The 25,631-nt window shown below is 41.6% G+C and overlaps 1 protein-coding gene and 1 long non-coding RNA gene across 9 annotated transcripts in view; one reads left to right on the top strand and one right to left on the bottom strand.

Moving 5' to 3' along the window:
• Nucleotides 1-25,631, bottom strand: part of LOC138750121 (WAS/WASL-interacting protein family member 2-like) — a 114,232-nt gene that overhangs the window by 28,105 nt on the left and 60,496 nt on the right. For 3 of the 7 annotated variants that reach the window (XM_069912255.1, XM_069912256.1, XM_069912257.1), the window contains exons 2-4: nucleotides 23,180-23,311; nucleotides 10,086-10,218; nucleotides 6,665-6,793 (exon numbers count right to left, since the gene is read on the bottom strand). In XM_069912255.1, the coding sequence (XP_069768356.1) occupies nucleotides 6,665-6,793; nucleotides 10,086-10,218; nucleotides 23,180-23,245 (328 nt within the window). In that variant the 5' untranslated portion in view covers nucleotides 23,246-23,311. Of the gene's footprint in view, nucleotides 1-6,664; nucleotides 6,794-10,085; nucleotides 10,219-12,278; nucleotides 12,328-23,179; nucleotides 23,312-25,631 lie in introns of those variants that run through there. The other 4 variants (XM_069912253.1, XM_069912254.1, XM_069912259.1 and 1 more) reach the window with 3 other exon arrangements.
• Nucleotides 617-24,819, top strand: LOC138750123 (uncharacterized). Of its 2 annotated transcripts, none has more exons than XR_011349082.1 (4): nucleotides 617-698; nucleotides 2,959-3,048; nucleotides 3,680-3,832; nucleotides 24,601-24,819. It is a non-coding gene; the product is annotated as an uncharacterized lncRNA (long non-coding RNA). The 2 variants fall into 2 exon arrangements; XR_011349081.1 differs by lacking the exon at nucleotides 617-698 and adding an exon at nucleotides 1,580-1,657.

Raw genomic sequence — 25,631 nt, 5'->3', positions numbered from 1 at the left:
TGAATGAGGTTGTGCAGGTCAGTGTAGAACTTGTCCTTTTCTGCTGGTTCTGCCTGGAGGGTTGGAGCATAGACACTGATGAGGGTGATGAGACGCTTGTTTTAAAGGTGGAGTCACATGGACATGATCCGGTCCGAGTGGCCTGTCGGGAGGTTTTTGAGTTTGGAGGCAATGGAGTTCTTGACCATGAAGCCTACACCAGAGAGGCGTCTTTCATCCAAAGGCTTGCCAGACCAGTAGAGTGTGTAGCAACCATCTCTTTAAATAGCAAAACACTCCTTCAATGCAGAGTCCACTATACAAATAGCTATTATGATTTAATCTTAGCTTTTTTAATGACTTAGCTGTTCAATGTATGCCATGAAAAAGTGGAATACTATTTAAAAAAATCCTTTCCTGCTGCATATCGGAATATATTAATTGATCATTATTAAAAAACATTCAATTAAAACATTATTTCTGTTTGTCCACAGGTGTATCCAGACCTAACAAGCATCTCGAGTGTTATGGCAGTCAATTGCTTAATGAGGAGAAAATTTTATGATTTTAGGCTTCAAATTTGCTTTTATTGGTGTCTTACAACATTAAGTTTCACACATAATTTTACTGTTTTCCCAGAACAAATGGCAAATTGGTATTCTAAACCCTCGCCCTGGCTCCTCAGTCAGTGCTGTGACGCTAGAAGATGGATGAGCTAGGTAGGATTGCCTAACAGGGAGTACTGAATTTTTCTCACGTATCTTTTGGTTTTCTTTCTCTGTTTTGATAAGTTTTAATGACCTTCAAGTTGATGGATTTCTGGCACAATTTGTAAAGAGCTTTATTTTATGTTCCTGTTATTACATGTTTTCTGATTATAAATGTATCAATTTCTGCTAGCTAGGCTTTTTGGATCTTCACTTTTAGTGTCCCATTCTGACCCTGTTTTAAACCCACTGGAGTACCATTCTGACATGTTTTAAACCCAATGGAGTCCAATTCAAACCTGTTTTTACACCAACAGGAATCCCATTCTGATCCTGTTTTTTAACTCCCTTGAGTCCCACTCTGACCCTGTTTTAAATCCACTGGAGTCCCATTCTCTGTTTTAAACTCATGGAGTCCATTTCTGACCCTGTTTTTAAACTCATTGCAGTCCCATTCTGACATCAGTTTTAAACCTACTGGAGTCCCATTATGACTGTTTTGAACTCACTGGAATTTCATTCTGACCCTCTTTTAAACCAACAGGAATCCCATTCTCACCTAGTTTTAAACCCATTGGAGTCAAATTTTGACCCTGTTTTTAAACTGTTACAGAGTTCTATGTTGTGTATTAGCCTATGTGTGGTGTGGTTTTATGTTAAAAAGTAACAGTTTGCCTTAGAGAGCCAAGGTAAAAGTGAACTGCTGAGAGAGTGGGATACAGACTGAACATGTGCACAAAATGAACTAAAAATTTCCGGACTTGGATGATAGAACACCACTGGGGGTGCTGTGGAGTGGAAGGAGGTCCATGCAGATTAATTGTCTGGGGCACAGTTTAGAATGTTGGGCATTTTAAAAAGGATGAACATTCCGTAGGCAGCCAGAAGGATCCGGACCAAGCCACTGTTCCTCTCTCTGCTAAGCTGTGTAGAGACTGTTAAGAGTGTGCAGGGTGACTTGGACAGGTTGGGTGAGTGGGCAAATGCATGGCAGATGCAATATAATGTGGTTATCCACTTTGGAGGAAAGAATGGGAGGGCTGAGTACTATCTTAATGGTATCCAATTAGGAAAAGGGGAGATGCAAAGAGACCTGGGTGACGCTGTGCATCAGTCATTAAAAGTGGGCGGGCAGGTGCAGCAAGCAGTAAAAAAGGCGAATGGTATGTTGGTGTTAATATCAAGAGGATTCGAGTTCAGGAGCAGAGAGGTATTGATGCAGTTGTATAGGGCTCCAGGTGAGACCTCATCTGGAGTATTGTGTTCAGTTCTGGTCTCCTTATCTGAGGAAGGACATCATTGCCATGGAGAGACCATGGAGTTTACTAGATTGATACCAGGGATGGCAGGACTTGCAAATGAAGAAAGGCTAGAACGACTGGGCTTGTATTCACTGGAGTTTAGACAATTAAGAGGAGATTTAATAGAAACATTCAAAATTTTTAAGGGATTTTACAGGCTAGATGCAGGAAGATTGTTCCCAATGTTGTGCAAGTCTAGAACTAGGGGTCACAGTTAAGGATAAAGGGGGAGTCCTTTAGGACTGAGATAAGGAAGAATTTTTTCACTCAGAGGGTGATGAATTTATGGAATTATCTGCCACAGGAAATGATTGAGGCCAGTTCCATAGCTACATTTAAGAGAGAGTTAGATTTAGTACTTGTGACTAGGGGGAATCAGGGGGTATGGAAAGAGTGCTGGAGCAGGGTTTTGAGTGGATGATCAGCCATGATCAAAATGAATGGTGGCGTAGGCCTGAAGGGCCAAATGGCTGACTCCTACACCTATTTTCTATGTTTCTATGTCTCTCTCTCTCTCTCTCAAAGATCTTTTGGGTTCAGTTTACCAAACAAACTGATTTTGTTTATGATCTTTGCATTTGTTGAGATCAAAGTTTTGTGAGTCTTGTGTGTTTTGTGTTTAAGTTTTTTTTTTGTGGGCTGGTTGGAAGTGTAGCTTAGACTTTAATTTCATAATTTTTTGGCTGGGGAATTTAGTAGTTTTACACTGTTATAGAAATTTGCATAGTAACTAGCAGGCATTGTTATAAAAGGGGGGGGATTTTGAATTAAAGTTTGAAGATGAATTTTTGTTAATAAAGTAATTGTTCATCTTCACCCCTATGTGATATGCCTTCTTTGTGCTTGCTGGTTTGATCTTGTAACAAAACTCACTGAAGTCCCACTCTGACCCTGTTTTACAAAGGACAGAACTTCTGCATTTGTATGTCATTTTTGTAAGAAACCTGGTCTTGTGATTACGAATTGTCTAGTGTTGAAAACGAAAAGAAAAAAAAAAGAGGTTTTACCAGAAGCATGTATTCAAACAGTGGAATTTAAGGAGATCAGAGGTGCCAAACCTGGTAAGGAGATCTTGAATGTTTTCAAACCTTTTGTGTCAGAGGGCTTTGTATCAATAAAGGAGGGAGAAACACAGGTTCCAATTAAATTTTTTAGAGATACTGGGGCTACTCAGTTATCGATGTTAGAAAGTGTTTTATCTGTGGATCAAAGGACTAAAACGGGGAGACAACTTTGATTAAAGATGTTGGAGGTGAGGTAGAGTCAATACCGCTTCACAAGGTTGAGCTGAATTCAGAATTAGTACCAGGCTTTTAAAATAAAGGCTTCCTAAGCAGTAATTCCTCTGTGTTTAAGTTTCAATTACCACAACAGATGGTAATTAGGATGGGATACTTACAGGACTTTTCCCTCCCTTTCAAGTTGAAAAGGAATAACGAGGTGTATGGCCTTACAGTATCCCGAAAGAACCCAAGGAAAAGAAACAAAAGATTTTCCAAGTTTGGAGAATCTGGCCACTCTAAAAGGAGGGTAGATGATAACGAGTCCTAGCTGTAAGGGGGACTAAATTTAAAGGGTAGCTACCGAAGGACGAAGACGACAGAGGAACCTGTTGCAGAATTCCTTTACACCAGTGAGTGCTAGAATTGCTTTATTGTTGAAATGCACAGCATAACTCTGCTTTTTCTACAGAGCAATGGGAAATGCCAGCAGTCAAACAGCACAAGCTGCTCCGGCAGAAAGGACAAGAACCACAGTCGAGCAGCAAAAGTTGCTCCTGCTAACATGAAAAAAGCACCAAGGGACCTGAAGACCAATAAGATGACCGAGAAATGAATAAAGATGGTAAAAATCATTTGACATAAGATAGGAGACCCGCTGGTCTCTCCGGGATTGCTAGCGCACACTGTAATAAAAGAAACTGGAGATTCAGATACTTTTAGCAGTGATCTGTATGGCTGGTCACAGGGAGACTGGCTATATGGGGGATTTTTTAAGATTCCATTAATACAAACCTGGTGGAACGCGGTAGCTCATGGGGATGGGGTCCCTAAACGGGAATTTGAGTACATGATGGGTTGCTTTGAGAAATGGATGCAAGTGGCTAAAAGACATCAGCCCCTAAAACAAAAGAATATTGAAAAGACATTGGAGAAGATTGCCCCTTTCACAGCACCCTGGTTGATCTTCCACCCTATGTAATTCCCCACTCTGGTACCTCTGAATCTCCAAATACCCCAAATGGAACCTCTGAAACCCCAGATACCCCAAGTGGTATTAGCTGCTAAAAGACAGGTCCTGAAATGATCTTGATGGAACGGTTGATGAACTAATAGAGATAGTTACTGCCTGGTGGTGGAACCAAGATGCAGAGCAACAGGCAAACACAGGAGGAGTTAGGGAGGGTCAACAGGGACCTGAAGTAGCAATGGGTGGTGCTTCTGCAGAGGATACCACCTTTGCAGACCTTGAGCAAAGAGATGACTCTCCTTCAAATGCTCAACAAACCCCAAAAATCATGATAGGAAACGTTCCTATTTTAAAACCATAGACTCCAGCCGAGGCTAGGGCTATGGTAACAGAGGCACCAAACCCCATAAAGCGGCCAGCTGCTTTTCTACATTGACTAGTGCAAATATGCAACATTTATAATCCCCTCCTGGGTAATCTAAGAGCCCTTTAAAAATGTGCATATGGCAGGTATTAGACTGATCTTCAAGATACGGTGCTGGTTCTGCCAGGAATGAATGGTGATTGGTGCCGTGATAAGACAATACAGGATAATGAAACTCGCACACACTGATTGAAGCACGGGGGGGGGGTTGGGGGGGGGAGGGGGAATGAAGCCATCATGAGAGCGGCCCAACGCCAAGGGGACAAGGGAGGTTACGATGCCTGCAATGAAAAGATGAGAGCCTTCCTGATTTTATAGCAAGATTCAAAACCATCTAGGAAGAATATGCAGGGGTCCTGCTGGAAGGGAATAGGGCACCAGCCATCCAAACCCTTCTCAATTGTATGCTTCCCCATCAAGCCCAGGCTTTTAAGAGGTGCAATCTAAATTGGCAGTCTCAGTTAGCTACGACACTGATAAACATGGATTGAGAGGGAATCTTTGTTGGGTCCCAGGATAACCCCAATCCACCAAAAAATGCAGCTATCCAAACAGGGCTAAATTTCCGGCACTGGTCAAGGAAATAACAGAAAGTACAAGAGCAATAAGTCCAGAGACATATGCCGCAAGTGGGGAAAGAAGGGACAGTGGGCAAGGGAATGTAGGAGTACCTTTCCTGAAGAATCTTCCGGAACAACAAGTGCTAGCAACAAGGAGGTTCCTTCCTTTGCCTACAATCAGCCATTTCCCGTGGATTGGGGGTGCCCAGGAGAAGTAACAGTACAGGGGGCGGTTACGTCACTTTTGCAAGACTCTGAGACACAACCTATGGTAACGTTAAGAATAGGAGATACTCATTTACAAGGCTTGGTAGACTCTGGAACTACCCTGACAGCTGTACTCCAGTCCTTGAGTTTACCTTTAAGCCATAAACAAGGTAATAATTGTGGGGTGGCCAGAATCCCGTTAACAGAACCTCTATCACTGAGAGACAGCAGCATAGAGGAAGCTGTGATAATTTCTAAAACTACCCATCAGCCCTTGCTGGGAAGACAAGCACTATGCAAATTGGGAGCTACCATCTATTGCATCCACAAGGAATGTTTATGGACATACCATCATCATGTGTGCCCCAGCTAGTTTCACTGCTCCATCTCCCCAAGTGTGCACCCCAGTTAGCCTCGCTGCTTCATACCCCCGAAAACAAAGCCAAGCTCATACTGTACTGGCAGCTGTTTGGTAATCCTCTTCACTGGGCTAATACATTATATACAGCAAGAACTGAGCAACATGATAACATCACCTCCAGTGGAAGCCGTGCGGGTCCTGCTGCAGGTAGTGCAGCACAAACGACTGCATTGCAAGATGACCCCGATTATCAGGAAAGGGTGTCTGTTTACAAGGGTCAGAAGATGAAAATACTCCCCGAATTCTACCTCTATTACGAACCAATGGGACTCGGTATCCCAGTACGCCTTTCCTTTGAGCAGTGGCAGCTGTACTGTTCAGAGGAAACTGTGCCTTAATTAACACTTGCAATAGGTCCCCCTTTTCAAGCCAAACAGATGGAGTTAATGATTAAACAATTACAATCCAGCCCAGTAATTGGTTGTGTCGGTAGTATGCAGTGGTATAGACCAGAAGAAGGCAGAATAGACCTGCTGGAGGATCCCACAGCTGAGTGTCAATGGCAGCAGCCCCCCATGCCATCTGATTGCACAAGGCCAGTGGCACTAGACATAATGGCCACCCACTTATGGGCACTCCACAAGACTTATATAGGCAACTTCTGCAAAAGACCAAAACGGGAGAATATGTAATTGCCCTTTGTCAGGCAGTACCAGTTGGCTCCAAAAACAGAGAAGGCCATAGTACTCATTATAGACTACCTGCTGGAGCAAGGGGTACTTAAGTCCTTGCAATACACCAATGTGCAGGACTTGTGGGCCATAAACAGCATTATTCCTATTGCCCCTATTGTACTGGACGTTTCTATTTCTACAACACTTAAAAGTTCATACACAGTTGGGGATTAACCTAAATAAAAAGTTGCCAAAAATTACCTGAATTGTCTCTGTGACCTACTGGGCGAAGCTTAGGGACTCCACCTTGGAACAAACCACCCATTGGAACGGGCCCACCAGATACAGATCCTGAATTGTGTCCACCACCTCCTCTGCCTCCTTTAAGATCTATAGAAAGGCATTATTAAATAAACAAAATGGAAATTCACCATTTCATGAATTCACTGGTATGTGAGAATATGAAATTAATTTTTAATTTAGAGATACAGGAAGGCATGAGACCTCTGGTCTAAGTTCTCACATAGTCCAAATACCCATGCGACCAACTTACCAACCCCACACACTTGAAAGATACCCATGCAAAATTTCCTTACAGTCAATGTTGACTCGAACCTGGGTCATCAGTGTGCTATCCATCCTGCCTCCAAGTGTGAAAACTGAGTTCAAGCATAAATTACCAACAAAAATTTTAAATTGACAAACTGAATCAGAGTCAGTGCCAAAGTACATTACAGAAAAAAATTCAATAAAGTTGATGCACTTTGCTGTTACACATCACATTTCTAGTATGGTACTTTTAATCTTTCACCTCAGACTGTCCTCACAAGGAAGGATAAAGTTTCAATATTTTAAATATTCTCTCACGTCCTAAATGTGAAAGCACAATCAACTATAATTGTACAGTTGGACTTTTCAGTGAACAGATCAAGTTCACAGCATTCTCAGGCGGTCCATGTAGAGACCAATGAAGTCGCTAGGAAGTGTGAGGTGGTCCTGAAAAGAGAATTCAGGGAGTTAGGAGCAAGGCTAAAGGAGAGAACCTCCAGGGTAATGATCTCAGGATTTCTACCTGAACCGTGTACTTTTGAGTTTAGAAACAGGAGGATAATGCAGCTCAACACATGACTAGAGACATGGTGTAGATGGAGGGCTTCAGGTTTTTAGATCATTATGCTCTCTTCCAGGGAAGGTTGGACATGCTCTGATAGGAAAGCTTGCATCTGAAGAATAAAGGACATGTGAGGCCTGCATATATAGACAGAAATGAAATGTTTGTAAGTGGTAGAAATTTTCTCAGGTGTATTTATTTCAATGCAAGGAGTATTGTCAGAAAGGCATATGATCTTAGGGTGTGGATTGCATGTGGGATTATGATATTATTTCTATTAATGAAACTGAATTGCAGGAACAGCAGCTCAATGTTTTGGGATTCCATTGGTTCAGACGTGATAGAGGGGGAGAGATGAAAGGGGAAGGAGTGGCATTACTAGTCAGGGAAAATATCACAGCTGTACTTACACAGGTCAGCCCAAAGACCATATAGGTAGAGTTGTGGAATGAGAACACTATGACCACACGGATAGGATTGTATTATAGCCTGCCCAATAGTCAGAATTGGAGGAGCAAATCTGTAGAAAGATGGCATACCTATGTAAGAGAAAGTTGCGACAGTTGAGATTTTAACTTTATACATATTGACTGGGACTTCAGACTGTAAGAGGGCTGGATGGCTTGGAAGTTTGTTAAATGTGTTCAGGAAAGTTTTCTAAATCAATATAATGAGGTACCAACAGGGAAGGGTGCAATACTTGATCTCCTACTAGGGAACCAGACAGGTCAGGTGACAGAAGTATGTGTTGGTGAACATTTTGGGTCCAGTGACCATAATGTCATTAGTTTCAAGTTAATTATGGATAAGGATTGGCTGGTCCTCGAGGTGAGATTCTAATTGGACAAAGACAAAGACCAATTTTGTGGAAATGAGAAAGGATTTTTTCTTGCAAGGATGTGTTCAGTAAGTGGAAAGCTTTCAAAGGTGAAATTTTGAGAGTTTAGAGTTTGCATGTTTTTTGTCAGGATTAAAGGCAAATTTAATAGGCTTCAGGAGCCTTGGTTTTTAAGGAATATTGGTGAACTGGTTTAGAACAAGAGAGAGGTGTATAGCAGGTATAGGAAATAAGGAGCAAATGAGTTACTAGAAGAGTGTAGAAATTGTAATAATACTTGAGAAAATTAGGTAAGCAAAAAGACATGAGGTTCCTTTGGCAGATTATGTGAAGGTAACCCAAAGGATTTCTACAAATTTGTTAAAAGTAAAAGGATAGCAAAGGACAAAATTAGTCCCTTAGAAGTTCAGTGATCGTTTATGGGGGAGATCATAAACAGTTTATTTTGCATCAGTATTTACTCAAAAAACTGGCAGTGTATAAGGAAAGAAGGGAAAAAGCAGTAGTGTCATGGAACATATAGAGGTTAAAGAGGAGGATGTGCTGCATTCTTACAGCAAATAAAGGTAGATAAAACCCACATGCCTGACATGATATTCCCTTTGACCCTGAGGGAGACAAGTATATAAATTGCAGGGACCCTGGAAGAAATATTTAAAACATCCTTATCCATGGTTGAGGTGCCAAAGGATTGGAAGATAGCTCATGTTGTTCCATTGCTTAAACAACAGGCAGTGAAGGTGACGTCAGTAGTTGGAACATTATTGCAGGGTGTTCTGAGAGATCGGATGTACATGTATTTGAACAGCCAAGGGCTGAATTGCTTTGTACATGGTACGTTGTGTTTAATGAATCTTATAGTTTTGAGAATGTTACCAAGAAAGTACATGAAGAAAAGGCTTTGGATGTTGTCCACATGGACTTTAGTAAGGCCTTTGACAAGGACCCACAGAGGATTCTAGTTCAGAAGGTTCAGACACTAGGTATCCATAGAGAGGTTGTAAACTGGATTCAAAATTGGCTGAATGGGAGAAGGCAGAGCATGGTAGTGGATGATTGCTTCTCAGACTGGAAGCATGTGGTTAGTGGTATGCCTCAGGCATCAGTGCAGCGACCATTGTTGTGTGTTGTCTATATCAATAATCTGGATGATAATGTGGTAAATTAGATCAGCAAGTTTGTTTATGACACTAAGGTTGGAGGTGTTGTGAACAGCAAGGAAGGTTTCAAAAATTGCAGAGGGATCTGGACCAAATGAAAAAATGGAACAGAAAATGGAAGATGGAATTTAATGTAAAAAAGCGTGAGGTGTGGCATTTTAGTAGGACATACACAGAAAACGGTAAGGGACTGAGGAATATGGAGAAACACAGGGATCTGCAAATTCAGGTACTTAATTCCCTGAAAGTGGCATCAAGGGTAGACAGGGTTGTGAATAAAGCTTTTGGCATCTTGGCCTTCATAAATCAAACAGTAATGCTATAGGATTTCAGTCAGCTGTAAAGGTGAGGTTGTGACAGAACACTGCAGCACAGAAAACAACCCATTCAGGCCTTCTAGTCTGTGCTGAAAACATAATTCTGTTAGGCCCACTGACATGGACCCATTCCATAACCCTCCCATCCATGTATCTATCAAATTTATTTTTAAAATGTGTGACAGAGTATTTTGAGGTGGTTTGGGAGGAATTGCTAGAGAAGCTTCTAACATTACTGTTTACATTTGCTACTTACTTTCAAGATTTGGAGCACTTCTGTCATTTGCATTGGTCACTTTTCGTAGTTTGGCTCCTTTTGTGATATCAGATAAAAGTGCCCCTCGATTATGGTGATCCTCTCGGCTCAATTTTGGTGTTACTGCATTCGCCTGTTAAAATATATCAAAAGCAACTAAAACTATTATAATGTTGCTTTACATTCCATGACAAGTTGCATCAGATTGCATATGTACAAATATTCCATTGTTTTACTTTGTAATTTCTTACTTATGCTGCCCTGTTCTCACACAGATGATTCAATTTCCCTACAAACAATCCATTGACTACCACACACCCTCTTAACAAGTGTAAATCGAAAGATGATCCCAGTAAGATTAAAGTCAGAATGAAGCCAAAATTGAGCAGCAGAATGGATAGGAGCTGGCTTCAAGATAGAACGCATAAAATAGGGGTAAAGGTTTCAGAATAAGAGAGGTAGCAGTGATATTCAAATTGCCCCCTAACTTCACATTCCACCTTAAACAATCTCATCCCTATAAGTGCTCTGTGATTAGTAAGGGATGCTCAAGGTGGTATATGAGTGGAAAGAAAAAGTTTAAAAAACTGTTTTAATCATACTGTAACAACACTATGGCAGCACTACAACTCCCAATAGGCATTGAACTAGCCATGTGACATTTATGATGATGTCAGCATGTGTCGAGCAGGTGATACAAAGTAAATCCATTCGATTCACTCTAAAAACACCTTGTGTAGTTATTTCGATGTGTCCACTCCAGTGGCCACAATTGACCCCGCTGAGTCCAAAGATGTAGTTTTGGACAAGCATGGATTCTGCAGCTATTGCTCTGAAGCCACCACCTTTCTGGATAGCTAAGCCAGACCTGTGTTTCCAACAGGCTAAAGCACAATTTCACCTTTGCAAAGTCAAATTGGATACCACTCATTATTACCATCTTGTCATTGCCTTTAACCAGGCTCTTGCTAAGGGGGTCAGCTACTTCCTAGATAGAGAATCCACCACATACTAGCAAATATGATGTTTTAAAAGCACTTTCATTACATGTATATTGTTGTAACTGTGCCCAAAATGCTTGGGCTGCACATATAGCTGAGGAATCTAACTCCCACTCGGAGAATTAATGACAGACGATGTTTCATCAAACCACTCTTGTACTTTTAAAAAAAAATAGAGTGGGCTATTTATAGAAATTTACACAAGTTTGACTTCAAGTTCAAGTCACATGACAGTCTTGTGAGCCATTCAATTGATTGATGGCTCCAGTGATAACATCCACTCCTTTTTTTAAAAACTTTATTTATAATATATGATACAAGAATATATATAATAAATCAATCCCTATTACAATTCTTCATTAATAAAATACAAAGTAATAAATTAGTAAATTAATATATACTATCCCTCCCCCCACCCAACCACCTCACTAAAAAAAAATGAACCTACTTCTATCTCTACCTAATAACAGAGCCTTTTACATAAATAGGTAAGTGCCTCTTTGTTACATGTATAAAAATAATTAATATATACTAAGACCCATATATTTTAAATATAGTTCTCACATTTAGTAGAAAAAAGAATAATTATTATGTAAATTATATGTTATTTTTTCTAAATAAATTCATGATTTCAATTCATTATGCCATCTTTGAATACTTATCTCTACACTATCCTTCCATGTTATCGCTATATATTTTCTTGCCACAGCTAGAAAGTAGCAAAGAAATACAATTTGAAATTTATCCAATTTTAATCCCTCTTTTAAATCCATTATGAGACCTACTAAAGGATAAATAGCAGAATGATATACAAATGTTCAAAAAATTCTCCATTTTCACCCAAAAACTTTCCACCTTTTCACATGTCCAAACAGAATACAAAAACATAAATATGAATCCATAAAGCAATATCTTTTCAACTTTTCCAGCGTCAAATATAACTGATGTAAATTAAACTATATCTCACATTAATAACACATCTTTATCTTTACCCAATTTTCCTTCTATATAACAAGTTGTATAATCCTATTTCTATACATAGGAGTCTGACCAGTAAATTTACTCTTAAATCTAATCATATAATCTCTCTTCTACAAAATTTCCAATATATGTTAAAATACAGGCACATTTTAAGTCTTTTAAAAATCTGGTCTCCATTTATATTGTGGAGGTGCACACCCTAATGACGAACCGGCCACACTTGTATTGCCATGTGGTGGGTCAATCGTGGGGAAATGGCATCATCAGGTTTCTCTCTGACTCTAGCATCCCTCCCAGCACGCACCCTATGCAGTGATTATGACGTTACAATGTACCAGGTGACTGAGCTCATGCTGCCCTTAAAAGGGCGTGCTGAATATGAATAAAAACAGTCATTAATGACCATCGGTATGTAGCTGTGATTTCCTTCAGCTCCTCAGAGCGCCACATTGATGACCCCAACCGGTCATACAGCCTTTTGGACCCAACCAACGATGGACACGTCAGAGGTTAACAGGGTAGCCCTCAAACTTCTCCCTTTTCGGCCACATCGCCCACGGATGTAGTTCGGCCAAACGGAGGCACATTTCTACTTCCACAACATCACGGCTGATACACCAAGTTTTTCCATGTCGTGGGCGCCCTCGATCAGGACACGGCGGCGAGGATGGACGATATCATCAATTGGCTACCAGCGACTGAAAAGTACACAGCCCTCAAGAATCTGCTCCTGGGGAAGTTTGGCCTCTCACCCCAGCAGTGTGCATCCAGACTCTTACATCTACATTGGTAGGGGGACTGCAGTCCTCATGAACGAGATGCAGGCCCTGGCAGAGGATCACAAGCTGTGCTTCCTCTTCAGACAGATCTTTCTAGAACAGATGCCAGAGGACATTCGGCTGCATCTGTCTGAAGAGGACTTCTCTGACCCCAGTAAGGTAGCACCCCAGGCAGATGCCCTCTGGTGAGCTAAGCAGGAGAACAACGCATCACTCAGCCAGATCTCCAAGCCAGAGCCCAGACATCAGCAAGATTTCCCCAAGAGCAAGCCCAAAGAAACCCAATCATCGTGGTGCCTCTATCATCAGCATTCGGGGCCTAAAGCCCGCAAGTGCCGCCAGCTCTGCGATTACTATGGAAACAGCCAGGCCAACCGCCATTGATGGCTGTGACGATTGGCCACATGAACAGCCTCCTCTACATCCAAGATAGATCCACAGGCCACCAGTACCTAATTAACACTGAATGTCCTTCCCCCCACAGCGCCGGAAACACGAACTCGAACCCCCGGTCCAACCATGCAGGTTGCTAATGGCTCTACACTCCACCATACCTTTGGCACTCATAGGGAACATATACAGATGTAAGAGAAGTTCACTTGGAGGTTTGTCCTGGCCTTGGTGGGTACCGCGCTGTTGGGGGCTGACTTCCGAAGGGCTTATGGCCTGCTGGGGATGTGAGGGGTAGGATGTTGCTCAACACCCGTACCTTCCGTTTGGTGCACCTAGGCACGGCAGACAGAGGAGTCACTTGATGGAGTAGTTGCCGGTAGGAGAATACCAGCCCTCTCCAGAAAAGAAGGAAAAAAGTGAAGAAAATGCAAAGCCCAGACACACAAATCACAACAAATAAAAAATAAAGGTGTGGAGAAAATGGCACAAAGAAAAACCAAAAACAACGGGAAGAAAAGAAGAAAGAAAGATGCCATAAGAGAAAAGTGAAGTTTCCAAATTCAAATTAGATATAATGACTACAACAGTTCAGGCACACTCCAAAAATACAATATCAAAATAAAGGCTCCAAACTCCTTTTAAATATATATATTAAAAAAACCCTAAAAAACTAGAACCTAAACTAAAAAAAAGATAATTCCCCCTCAAAAGAAAACTGCTAATGCAGTACCCTCCTCTATTAACCAGGTGCGGTTAATCCAGGTGCTGAAACAGCTGGGTCAACTTCCTCCCCCCAATCAGACTTCACAGTAATAAAATATATAGTCAATTCATGACTCAGATGTAGTTTGAGGATCCACCTCAAAATCTATCAATTGTTCAGTTTCTATTTCCAGATTTAACTATGCTCACCAAAGCTTTGTAGAAAGGTCTTGAGTCAACTTGGAATATGGTAAGGAATTAGCAAAAGTTAATGCATCTTGCGCCTTTTGAAAAAATTGTGTTTGAAATTGCCCATAGAAAACCTTCAATATCTCTAGATATCGAAAAGCAGATCTATACCCATTCTTCCACAACACTGCCATAGCTGGGTTAAACTCCTTACACCTCTGAATAAGCTCTTGACTTAAATCTGCATTTAAAAAAAAACACCTTATTACCCTGTACCATCATCAGTCTCTGAGTCATACAAGCCTGCTGAATTGCTGCAAGTAAAATAATTTCCCGATCCTGATATCTAAGACATCTAATTAATACTGCTCTCAGAGGTTGATCTGGAAAGGGGTTCTTTCTTAAAGCACAATGCGCTCTATCTAATTCCAAACCATCCGGACACGTGGCCAATCGTTGCAGCCATCAATGGCGGTTGGGCTGGCTGTTTCCATAGTAATCGCAGAGCTGGCGGCACTTGCGGGCTTTAGGCCCCCAATGCTGATGATAGAGGCACCACGATGATTGGGTTTCTTTGGGCTTGCCCTTGGGGAAATCTTGCTGATGTCTGGGCTCTGGCTTGGAGATCTGGCTGAGTGATGCCTTGTTCTCCTGCTTAGCTCACCAGAGGACATCTGCCCGGGCTGCTACCTTACTGGGGTCAGAGAAGTCCTCTTCAGCAGATGCAGCCGAATGTCGTCTGGCATCTGTCTAGTCCATCCTGCACATGATAGAGAACCTTCCCGATATTTACTCAGAATTAGCACATGCTGTCCATCCCAAAATGCTCTTTGTTTTTATCCATGCCACCAGGAGTTTGTGGGTTTGGACTGATCCTGTAATTCAACAAGAATGACTGCAATTTAACAAGAATGTTTTCAGTTGGAGTCACCTCTGGGTGACCAATCTGTTTCTATATTTTCTTTGATAACAATTTTTGAAGGCTCACTGGGATGCCATTAATGTGCACTTTCGAATATTTCCTGAATTTGGCATTTGCCACCTTGAAAGTTGCTTTGAGACCCTGATGCTTTCATTTGCTGCAGCACTGCCATCTGTACAGACAGTCACGAGCATAATGCCACTCATTGCAGTTCCAACAGGTGCTAGGTAATTTGGCTGGGAAATCCACACTTATTTGGTCTAGCGTGGTCTTATGACGACTGTCTGGACACCGCTTGAAGATGGATGTGCTGCTTCCACCATGTTTTAAGTTAATTAAGCATTGGCATTTGGTGGTTAATTTTCGAAGGGTCATGTCAGACTCCTGCTCAATCTTCCCCAGCAAATGCAATCTGAGATCTGCATTCTGTTGCAACTCCATTCCCACTACAAAGACTAGACACTTGAACTTGTCTTCAGTCAGAGTACAAAGTTTAAAATGTTCTTTGGTATTTCTCTTTGTCGTTTTTAAACAATGATACAAAAATTGAACAGTGATGTTTGTTCATTGAATATTTCTGCCTTTACATCATGTGTTTCCCTGAAGCTGAGCTCCTGGCGAAGTTTTGGCAGAATAAGGTTTATGTAGCGCTTGTGTTCTCGAGTGCCTAACTTCCTCAACAACAGCCTAATCTTCCACGCCTCACTGAACTTGGAAATGTCTACTGAAAACAAGTCTTCATACTTTTTGTACCAAGTTCCAAAAGTGCACGACTCCGAATCATAATTAAAGTCAGTGAGAGAGTTCATAATGTATCTGCAAAATTTGTTTCAACTGCAGGCTCACCTTCCTTAATGATTGAAGCTCCAACAGATATTTTTGCTGCCAGCTAGTCCATTGTATCATTTCAAACCTCTCTTGCTGTTGTTTGAGGACAGCATTGAGCTGTCATATATTTATTCATCCTCATCGCCAAAGTACGTTGTAACTGAGCCCAAAATGTTTGGGCTGTGCACATAGCTGAGGAATCTAGCTCCCACTTTGAATTTACTCAGAGAATCAATGACAGACAAAATTTCACCATACCACACCCGAACTCTCTTTACCTTTTTTCCAAAAAATAATGGAGTGAGCTATTTATAGAAATTTGCACAAGCTTGACTTCAAGACACAAGAGTCTTGTGAGCCATTCAGTTGATTGGAGGCTCCAGTGGTAACATACACTCCTGACAACTGTGGGTCACTCTTTTAAGGGCATCCTATAAATTACGTGTCAATAGAGAGAGGGCAGCCAAACTAGTACATTTTGATGGGTTTGGAGGCTGCCCCCTTTTGAACTAATGGACGAAATGCTATTCCTGACAGCTGGCAAAATGCCCAATATTTTATTCAAGGAGCTCTTTTTAGAGCGAATACCAAATGATGTTAGGCTCTTGATATCCAAGTGTTATCCCAAGGGCTGTAGCTGCAGATATTCTATCGTTGGCTTAAAAATCACAGCAAGGGAAGACAAATCAGAACATCCAACCCCTCCGATATTGACCCCATGTCACACTCTAGTGCCCTTAGCACATCACTCCCTACAAACAGGCAACATCCCAAGACAAGCAATCACCCTGTTGCCACCTCATCTTGGGGAGGTGTTGGGGTGTAAATGCCTGCAAGTGCCTTCCACCCAGTTTGTGGGAAATGCACAGTCCAACCGCCAGTATGGACTGTAACGTTTGGCGAGAAACTTGCAAGCCTACTGTATGTATGGGACCAGTTTCCCCAGTGAAAATATCAGCTGGACATGGGTTCAGAATTTAGTGTATTTCCACCCACACAAGCCATCCTACCCCAGAACTTCAACTGTGAGCAGTTAACAGTTCCAACATTCCAACTTTTGGCAGCAGGAAGATGATGTCTGTACAGATGGCAGTGCTGCAGCAAATGAAAGCATCAGGGTCTCAAAGCAACTTTCAAGGTGCAAATGCCACTTGCCCATTCATCAAAGCAGCAGTATCCCAACCTTTGTTGGGAGCAGATATTCTTCAGGCTTATTCATTCGTTGTCGACTTAAAAGGGTGTCGACTAACACATGGAACTATTTTCAGACCGTTCCTCTGGCAGATGCCTATAACCCTGATCTGCACCTTCAAACATTAGTTAAACCAGTAGATGAATTCTCCAAGCTACTGGAATATTTCTCTGAGATTACAACTGTACAATTTTCTGCCTCCACTGCAAAGCTTGGTGTTACCGCATTTGTACTAAGGGCCCACCTATTCATGCAAAAGTGTGCCACTTGCCTCCAGAAAAGCTGTGCTTGGCTTAAGAAGATTTTGCCAAGATGGAGAAAATAGGCATAATTTGAAGGTCCAATAGTCCCTGGGTCCAATAGACCCAACAGACTTATGGTTCCAAAACACAAGATGACCTTCTGGAGATTACTGGCAACTTAACAACACCATCATCTCACCATACCTCATATTCAAGATATCTTGGCTAATTTGCATGGAGCGAAGATCTTCTCCAAAATAGACTTGGTGTGTGTCTATCACCAAGTACTAGTACAGCCAGAAGACATTCCAAAAACAGCAATAATTATCCCGTTTGGGTTGTTCCAATTTTTATGAACGCCATTTGGTTTAAAAAATGCCCCTCAATCATTTCAACGGGTGATGAATACTTTAGGACGTTTTATGACCAATGTCTTCATTTACCTCAATGACATTTAGTGGCCAGTGGGACTAAGGAAGAACATTTGGAACATCTTCTTACATTTGTTATTCATCTTTATATGTTTGGACTGACCCTCAATCTGGATAAATGTATTTTGGACAAGGAATGATTGATTTCTTGGGGCATGGGATTACTCAGGAAGGTGTGACTCCACTGCCATCCAAAGTCAAGGCCATTACCAAGTACTCAATGCCTGCTGTGGTTAAAAGCCTGCAGAAATTCTTGGGAATGGTAAATTTTACCGTCGGTTTCTTCCAGGAGCAGCTCATATCAAGAAGCCTCTTTTCGATTTACTGTCCGGAAACTCCAAAACTATCTATTGGACTGAAGAAGGAAAGAACACCTCTTGAAAATGAAAGAGTTGCTGAACCATGCCACTATGCTCAGCTACCCTGATTTAAATGCAGCCACTGATTTTTCAAGACAGTTCCAGTATGGCCATAGGAGGTGCGCTTCATCAATATGTCAACAGGCAATGGAAACCATTAGCGTTCTTCAGCCGCCATCTTCATGAAGTAGAAGAGCTTTTGATAAGGAGCTTTTGGCCATTTACTTGTCCATTCGACACTTACTTTATTTTTTGGAGAGCACAGATTTTACTATGTACACTGACCACAAGCCCTTATTATTTGCACTTTCCAAGGGTGCAAAGCCCTGTTCAGCTCGACAACAATAGCAATTACAAAATTACTACATATTTCTGGAAAAGACAATGTAGTAGCTGATGCAGTTTCCCACTCTGCTCCACTTGAGGTTTCATCTGTAGATCAATGTATTGACTGAACAGCTTTGACTGGGGTTAAAGCTCATGACCATGAGATGATGTTTATTGGACTGCAGTCATGAACCTGTAATTGAAAGATGTCCAGTTTGGACAATGAAAAACTACTCCTCTGTGATATATCATCGGGACACCCATGCTGAGAATTTCCGACATTTTGGAAATTGATGTTTATGATCTCTCACATCCTTGATTAGTTCAACCTTTCATATGGGTTCAGACACATTTGTGTGGCATGGTCTTAAAAAAAGAACTTACTCTAATGGCGAGGTCCTGCATTGCCTGCCAAAAAGAGAAAGTTCAGCGGCACTAAGGGATCACTGTAGTCCTTCCCAGCAATTACTCGGCATTTTGCTCATGTCTACATGGACATTGCTTGTCCGTTTCCTGTATCAAGAGGATACAGTTATCTTTTAACAGTAATAGACAGGTTTATCTGATGGCCCAAGGCCATGGCTATTGTAAATGCTACTACAGACATGCCCTCAGGATTTCCTGGTATCTCATTTTGGTTTACTGATGCAAATTATTTCAGAATGAGGACCACAATTTACTTCCACACCATGGACAGCCTTGTCTCACTTACTCGGTACAATAATTCATCATACAAATGCCTATCATCTCCACACAATGGAATGTTGGAAAGGTTTCATCAACATTTTAAGTCAGCCTTGACAGTTCAGTTAGAGGGCCTGAACTGGGATTAAGAGCTGCCCTGAGTATTAATGGGCATTATAATAATCCAAAGGACCTCCAGGCTTTATCTTTGGAGCTCATGTGCAGCGCACTATTAGAGGTGCTTCCAGGGGAGTTTGTCCCCTACCATTCCAACTCCAGTTTTAAGGAACTGTTGAGCAGGCTAGGGAGACTGTAGGATGATTGACCGCTATACCACTATTGACACATGGAGAACACTCTTTCTTTGTGTGAAGACATCAAAAACTGGGAATATGTCTTCATCCATGGGAACACCGTCAACTTTCACAGACGCCCTACAAAGAACCTTATAGGATACTCAGACAAAATGGGTCGACCTGCATTTTGGATATTAGAGAGAAGCCACAGTTTTTCATTATTGACAGGCTTAATCTAGCTCATAAGGTCAAGCCTTCCCCACTGCACCAGCCAACAGGTCGTCACTGAGGTCAATCACCTAAAAGACGCCTTTCTGCCAGTTCGGGGGAGTGGGCGTCGTGTAGCGGCGCTATGGGGTCACAACAACTCCCAGACGGCAACAACAAGCCATGTGATATCAGTGCACAATAATGTCAACACACGTCGAGAGTGTGATTCTGGATTTTAAAAGAGTAAAGTTTTTTGATCCACTCTAAAAATAACACCTGATTATTTTGTCTTATCCACAATAATTCCAGTGGGCTCAGTACCTAATTGAATTGTTATGTACACAGTGTCATAACTCTAAAGGAAATAGGCCAATGTCAATTTTTCTCAAGCAAAATATTTCAGTAAAAATTGGATCTAGAGCAGTGATGGTTAACTTTCCCTTCCCACCCGCATACCATCTTAAGCAATCCTTTCTAATCACAGAGCACCAATGGGATAGAAATTTTCTTAAGGAGGAATATGAGTTTAGGGGGGTAGTTTGAAACCACTGTTCTAGACCAATGTGGAGAACACTTTTGCTCATTACTTAACTACTTTCACTGGGACAAAATATTTTAAAAAGTTACAAATTACATCTTAAAACCAGTAAATTCTTTCTTTCTTTGGCTTGGCTTCGCGGACGAAGATTTATGGAGGGGTATGTCCACGTGTGATGCAGGCTCGTTGATGACTGACAAGTCCGATGCGGGACAGGCAGGCATGGGTGCAGTGGTTGCAAGGGAAAATTGGTTGGTTGGGGTTGGGTTTGGGTTTTTCCTCCTTTGTCTATTTTCAGTGAGGTGGGCTCTGTGGTCTTCTTCAAAGAAGGTTGCTGCCCACCGAACTGTGAGGTGCCAAGATGCACGGTTGGAGGCGATATCAGCCCACTGGCAATGCTCAATGTGGAAGGCACCAATAGATTTCTTTAAGCAGTCCTTGTACCTCTTCTTTGGTGCAACTCTGTCTCGATGGCCAGTGGAGAACTCGCCATATAACACAATCTTGGGAAGGCAATGGTCCTCCATTCTGGAGACATGACCCACCCAGCGCAGTTGGGTCTTCAGCAGCATGGATTCGATGCTTGCGGACTCTGCCAGCTTGAGTACTTCAATGTTGCTGATGAAGTCATTCCAATGAATGTTGAGGATGGAGCGGAGACAGCGCTGATGGAAGCGTTCTAGGAGTCGTAGGTGATGCTAGTAGAGGACCCATGATTCATGCCGAACAGAAGCGTGAGTATGACAACAGCTCTGTACACACTGATCTTTGTGTGTTTCTTCAGGTGGTTGTTTTTCCAGACTCTTTGGTGTAGTCTTCCAAATGCGCTATTTGCCTTGGCAAGTCTGTTCTCTATCTTGTTGTTGATCCTTGCATCAGATGAAATGGTGCAGCCGAGGTAGATAAACTGGTTGACCGTTTTGAGTTCTGTGTACCTGATGGAGATGTGGGGGGGTTGGTAGTCATGGTGGGGAGCTGGCTGATGGAGGACCTCAGTTTTCTTCAGGCTGACTTCCAGGCCAAACATTTTGGCAGTTTCCACAAAATGGGACGTCATGCGCTGGAGAGTTGGCTCTGAATGGGTAACTAAAGCGGCATCGTCTGCAAAGAGTAGTTCACGGACAAGTTTCTCTTGTGTCTTGGTGTGAGCTTGCAGGCTCCTCAGATTGAAGAGACTGCCATCCATGCGGTACCGGATGTAAACAGCGTCTTCATTGTTGAGGTCTTTCATAGCTTGTTTCAGCATCATGCTGAAGAAGATAGAAAACAGGGTTGGTGCGAGGACGCAGCCTTGCTTCACGCCGTTGTCAATAGAGAAGGGTTCGGAGAGCTCATTGCTGTATCTGACCCGATCTTGTTGGTTTTCATGCAGTTGGATAACCATGTTGAGGAACTTTGGGGGACACCCGATGCACTCTAGTATTTGCCAAAGCCCTTTCCTGCTCACGATGTCGAAGGATTTGGTGAGGTCAACAAAAGTGATGTAGAGTCCTTTGTTTTGTTCTCTGCACTTTTCTTGGAGCTGTTTGAGGGCAAAGACCACGTCAGTAGTTCCTCTATTTGCGCGAAAGCCACACCGTGATTCTGGGAGGACATTTTCGGCGACACTAGGTATTAGTCTATTAAGGAGAATCCTAGCAAAGATTTTGACTGCAATGGAGAGCAGCGTGATTCCCTGTAGTTTGAGCAGTCTGATTTCTCGCCTTTGTTTTTGTACAGGATGATGATGATGGCATCACGAAGGTCCTGAGGCAGCTTTCCTTGGTCTCAGCAGAGCATGAAAAACTCATGCAGTTTGACATGCAGAGTTTTACCACCAGCCTTCCAGACCTCTGGGGGGAATTCCATCCATACCTGCTGCTTTGCCACTTTCAGTTGTTCATTTGCCTTATATGTCTCTTCCCACGTGAGGACCTCATCCAGCTCTAGACTCAAGGGCTGTTGAGGGAGCTGGAGCAGGGCGGATTCTTGGACTGAGTGGTTGGCATTGAAAAGGGATTGGAAGTGTTCTGACCATCGATTGAGGATGGAGATCTTGTCGTTGAGGAGGACTTCGCCATCTGAGCTTGGCAGAGGGCTTTGGACTTGGGGTGAGGGGCCGTACACAGCCTTTAGTGTCTCATAAAAACCCCTGAAGTTGCTAATGTCGGCGCTAAGCTGGGTTCATTTGCCTCCGAGGCCGGAGGGGACGGCTCACCATTGCCGCCGCATCTTCCTGAGGTGGATCTACCTCCCAATCTGGCCGCGGCAGGAGTAAACACACACAGGCCGAAACGCACCAGTAAATTAGTGCTGCAACCGTGTCTGCCTGTCCCGCATCGGACTTGTCAGCCACAAACGAGCCTGCAGCTGACGTGGACTTTTACCCCCTCCATAAATCTTCGTCCGCGAAGCCAAGCCAAAGAAATAGTAAATAACTGAGCCGTATTACTTTAAAAAAATGAAATGGAGGGAGAAATACAAGTTGCAAATTATTTAAAACAACAGTTTAATAAGGCCATCAAATAGGTAAAAAATGTAGCTACAATATAATTTTACTGAAAATATAATTCTTGGAGTCCATGACAAACAGTTTTGTTATTCTAAAAAAGTTTTGAGTCTCAATTAGGTCACACCCTAAAATACAGTGCACAACTCTTTCTGCTATATGAAATGATAGTAATTCCAAAGAGGGTGGGAAAAAAACTTCAAGATGATAGCGTCAGACATGCAAAAACAGCCTTTCTCAAGTTTGTAAAAGCAAAATGAGTGGTAGAATAGCTTACGTTTTCTGCTTCCAAAATGAGCTTATCAGCAATTTTTGACAATCATCTAGAAACGGTGAATTTAAAAAATATACTTATCCAGAAACAAGATGAACTCTGTAGAACTAAAGATGGCTTAGGTTGCATTGAAAGGGTAAATAACTATGAGGGAGAACAAGGTTGAGGCTTATAGTTGGCAACTCAGGTTCTCTGTTGTATAATTCTACAAAATACTAATGATCCCCAAAACTGCCACAGATGATGATTTTTCCTTACCTGATTAAATGATGGGGGGGCAGGGGGTGCAACAGGTGGAGGTGGGGGTGGCGGAGGTACTGGCATATTTTCCACTACCTGCTGATTCAATCTCTGCTGTATTTCACAGAATGTTCTTGGTCATTCATAAACCTAAAAATATACAGAAATATTTACCAATTCGAGAAAAGAGTTATGCTGCAATGGAATAATACAGTGAATTCCCACTCATCCCCTCAAATATCTGCATCTTACCTAGGAAACATAATTTTATACAAAATTCCCAATTAATTTCAAGTTCTCATTCAAAACCATTCTGAATTTATGAACCAAAACAGTCTGCTTCAGAAACAGTTACGCAATGGAGGAATAGATAGCAAACGTACAATTACCATAGATCCAATAACCATAAATGAAATTCTCCAGTAGGGGAAAAAAACAAATGCCAGAGGAACACAGCCAGTCGCGTAGCATCAAAAGATATATTAATGATGTTTCAGCCTCGAGCCCTTCAACTCCAATCATCTGAAATCAAATTCTCCAAAATCTTCATTTATCAAAAATTTTGAAAAATAGACATTTCTTACTTTGCTCATTATTTATTACTTAATATTTATTTTTCTGTATTTGTAAAGTTGGCAAAACCTCCTCCTTGAGTAGTTTAGTGACTAATAATTAGATTTTTTTTTTCCCACAGGAAAAAGAATCACAGGGTTGTGTAATGTTATGCATGTATTATGACAATAAATTGGAACTTTAAACTTCCATTTAAGAAAAAAAAATTCTATCAAGAAGTTGGCTGGGGTGTGAGATGATGCTGTTGGGAGAAGATGAAAAAAACTCCTCTTCTGGCAGAATTAATTAGTGCCCGACTTTTAAACTTTTTTTTTAATGTTTAAGTGGTTTTATAAACTTCTTAGAAGTCTCAGAAGATGGCTAAAAATAAATTCATAACTCAAACTACAAAAGAAAGGCTGCAACTTAAGTAGCTTTGCTGGAAGAATCAGGGCCTCTGATCCTAGTTCCTCTCCAGCCCAGACCGTCAAAGGCTTCATGGGAGAACATCCATGCTCCAGCACCACCTTCTCAGGGAGCATGGAAAAAACTAAGGAGATAGCAGCAGAGACAATGTGCATGTGTGGAACTTATTATGTTACCCCAAAACCTCTGGTCCCATAGGTTTTTGATAAAAAATTTTGTAAAAATTGTCTTAATTAGTCAGAAAATGGATGCAATTTTTGCTGAGGTTAAAGATGATTTTACAAATAAGTTGGGATTAAAGAAGAAATAACTGTACTGAAAATAGATGTGGCAAAATGTAATAAATCTGTTAATAAAATTAAAATTCAAATATATGAAGAAAATTTCCAGGGATGTCATATGGGGTGAAAGAATGTAGACACAGTCTCTTTTATACCATTTCTTTTACTTTTCTTTTACAGCATGGGAAGTTCAGAAAAATTTATTACAGAAAGTTGCTACGTTGGAAAATCAGAGAGGAAGAAATAATGTGAAAATTGTTGGTTTGCATGAAGATTTTGAAGTGAAATCCAGTGAATTTTTTTCAAAATTGGCTGTCTGAAATTTTGGGACCAGAGAATTTTCCAAATAGTTTGGAGCTCTTTAGAAAACATAGAGCTCAAAGGAAAAAGTACCCTATCTGGGACAACCACCTCGCTCTGTCTTGATTAAATGTTTACGTTGCCAAGATAGTGAAATTATTTTAGAATGGCTGTTCAAAAAACAAGAGAATCACAAAATCCTTTAGTGATTCAGAACAACAGAGTATTTTTTTTAATACAGATGTGAGTATTGAAATTCTTAAAAGAAAATAATTTATTCCAGCAAAATCATTTTTGTGGAATAAGGGATATAAATTTGCTTTTTTAAGGACAATATCAAGTTTAATTCTTTGCTAATGTGACTGAAGTTTTGCAATTTGCCAATTTATTGCCTTCCATTCTGCTTAATACAGGAACACAATCCAGTGTGTTCCGAATTTTGGATTTTGGAAATCCGGATTTAAACCCATCTGAATTGTATTGTTATATCCACCCCCACCTGCTTCCAATCTTGCTACCGTCTCCCCTCCCTCATCCGCTGACTTGGACTGCTGGTCTCCCCCCCCCCCCCTCGCCTGCCCGACTCATGGTTCCAGTTTCCCCCTTGACCACCTGACTCATACTGCCAGTCTCCCGGCCTTTCAACTCGCACTGCTGGTCTCTCAGCCACCCAACTTGCACTGCCGGCCGGTCTCTTGTCCACCCAACTCGCACTGCCGTCTTTCTCTCCCCACTTACCGGTTTTTGGAGCTTTCTGGATTTTAGATGTCTAGATAAAGGATTGAGTACCTGAATTCGGAAATCTTCTATGTCTCAACAAATTGAAGGGGACCAAGAAAAATCGAAGGAGGGATTCGTAAGGGCGTGGCAAGATGGTGTAGGAAGAAGACGTGGGAGCTTATCTCTCCTCA

This window comes from Narcine bancroftii (assembly GCF_036971445.1).
Source record: "Narcine bancroftii isolate sNarBan1 chromosome 12 unlocalized genomic scaffold, sNarBan1.hap1 SUPER_12_unloc_1, whole genome shotgun sequence".
Lineage (NCBI taxonomy): Eukaryota > Metazoa > Chordata > Chondrichthyes > Torpediniformes > Narcinidae > Narcine > Narcine bancroftii.
This window is presented reverse-complemented; position numbering and strand designations above follow the sequence as displayed.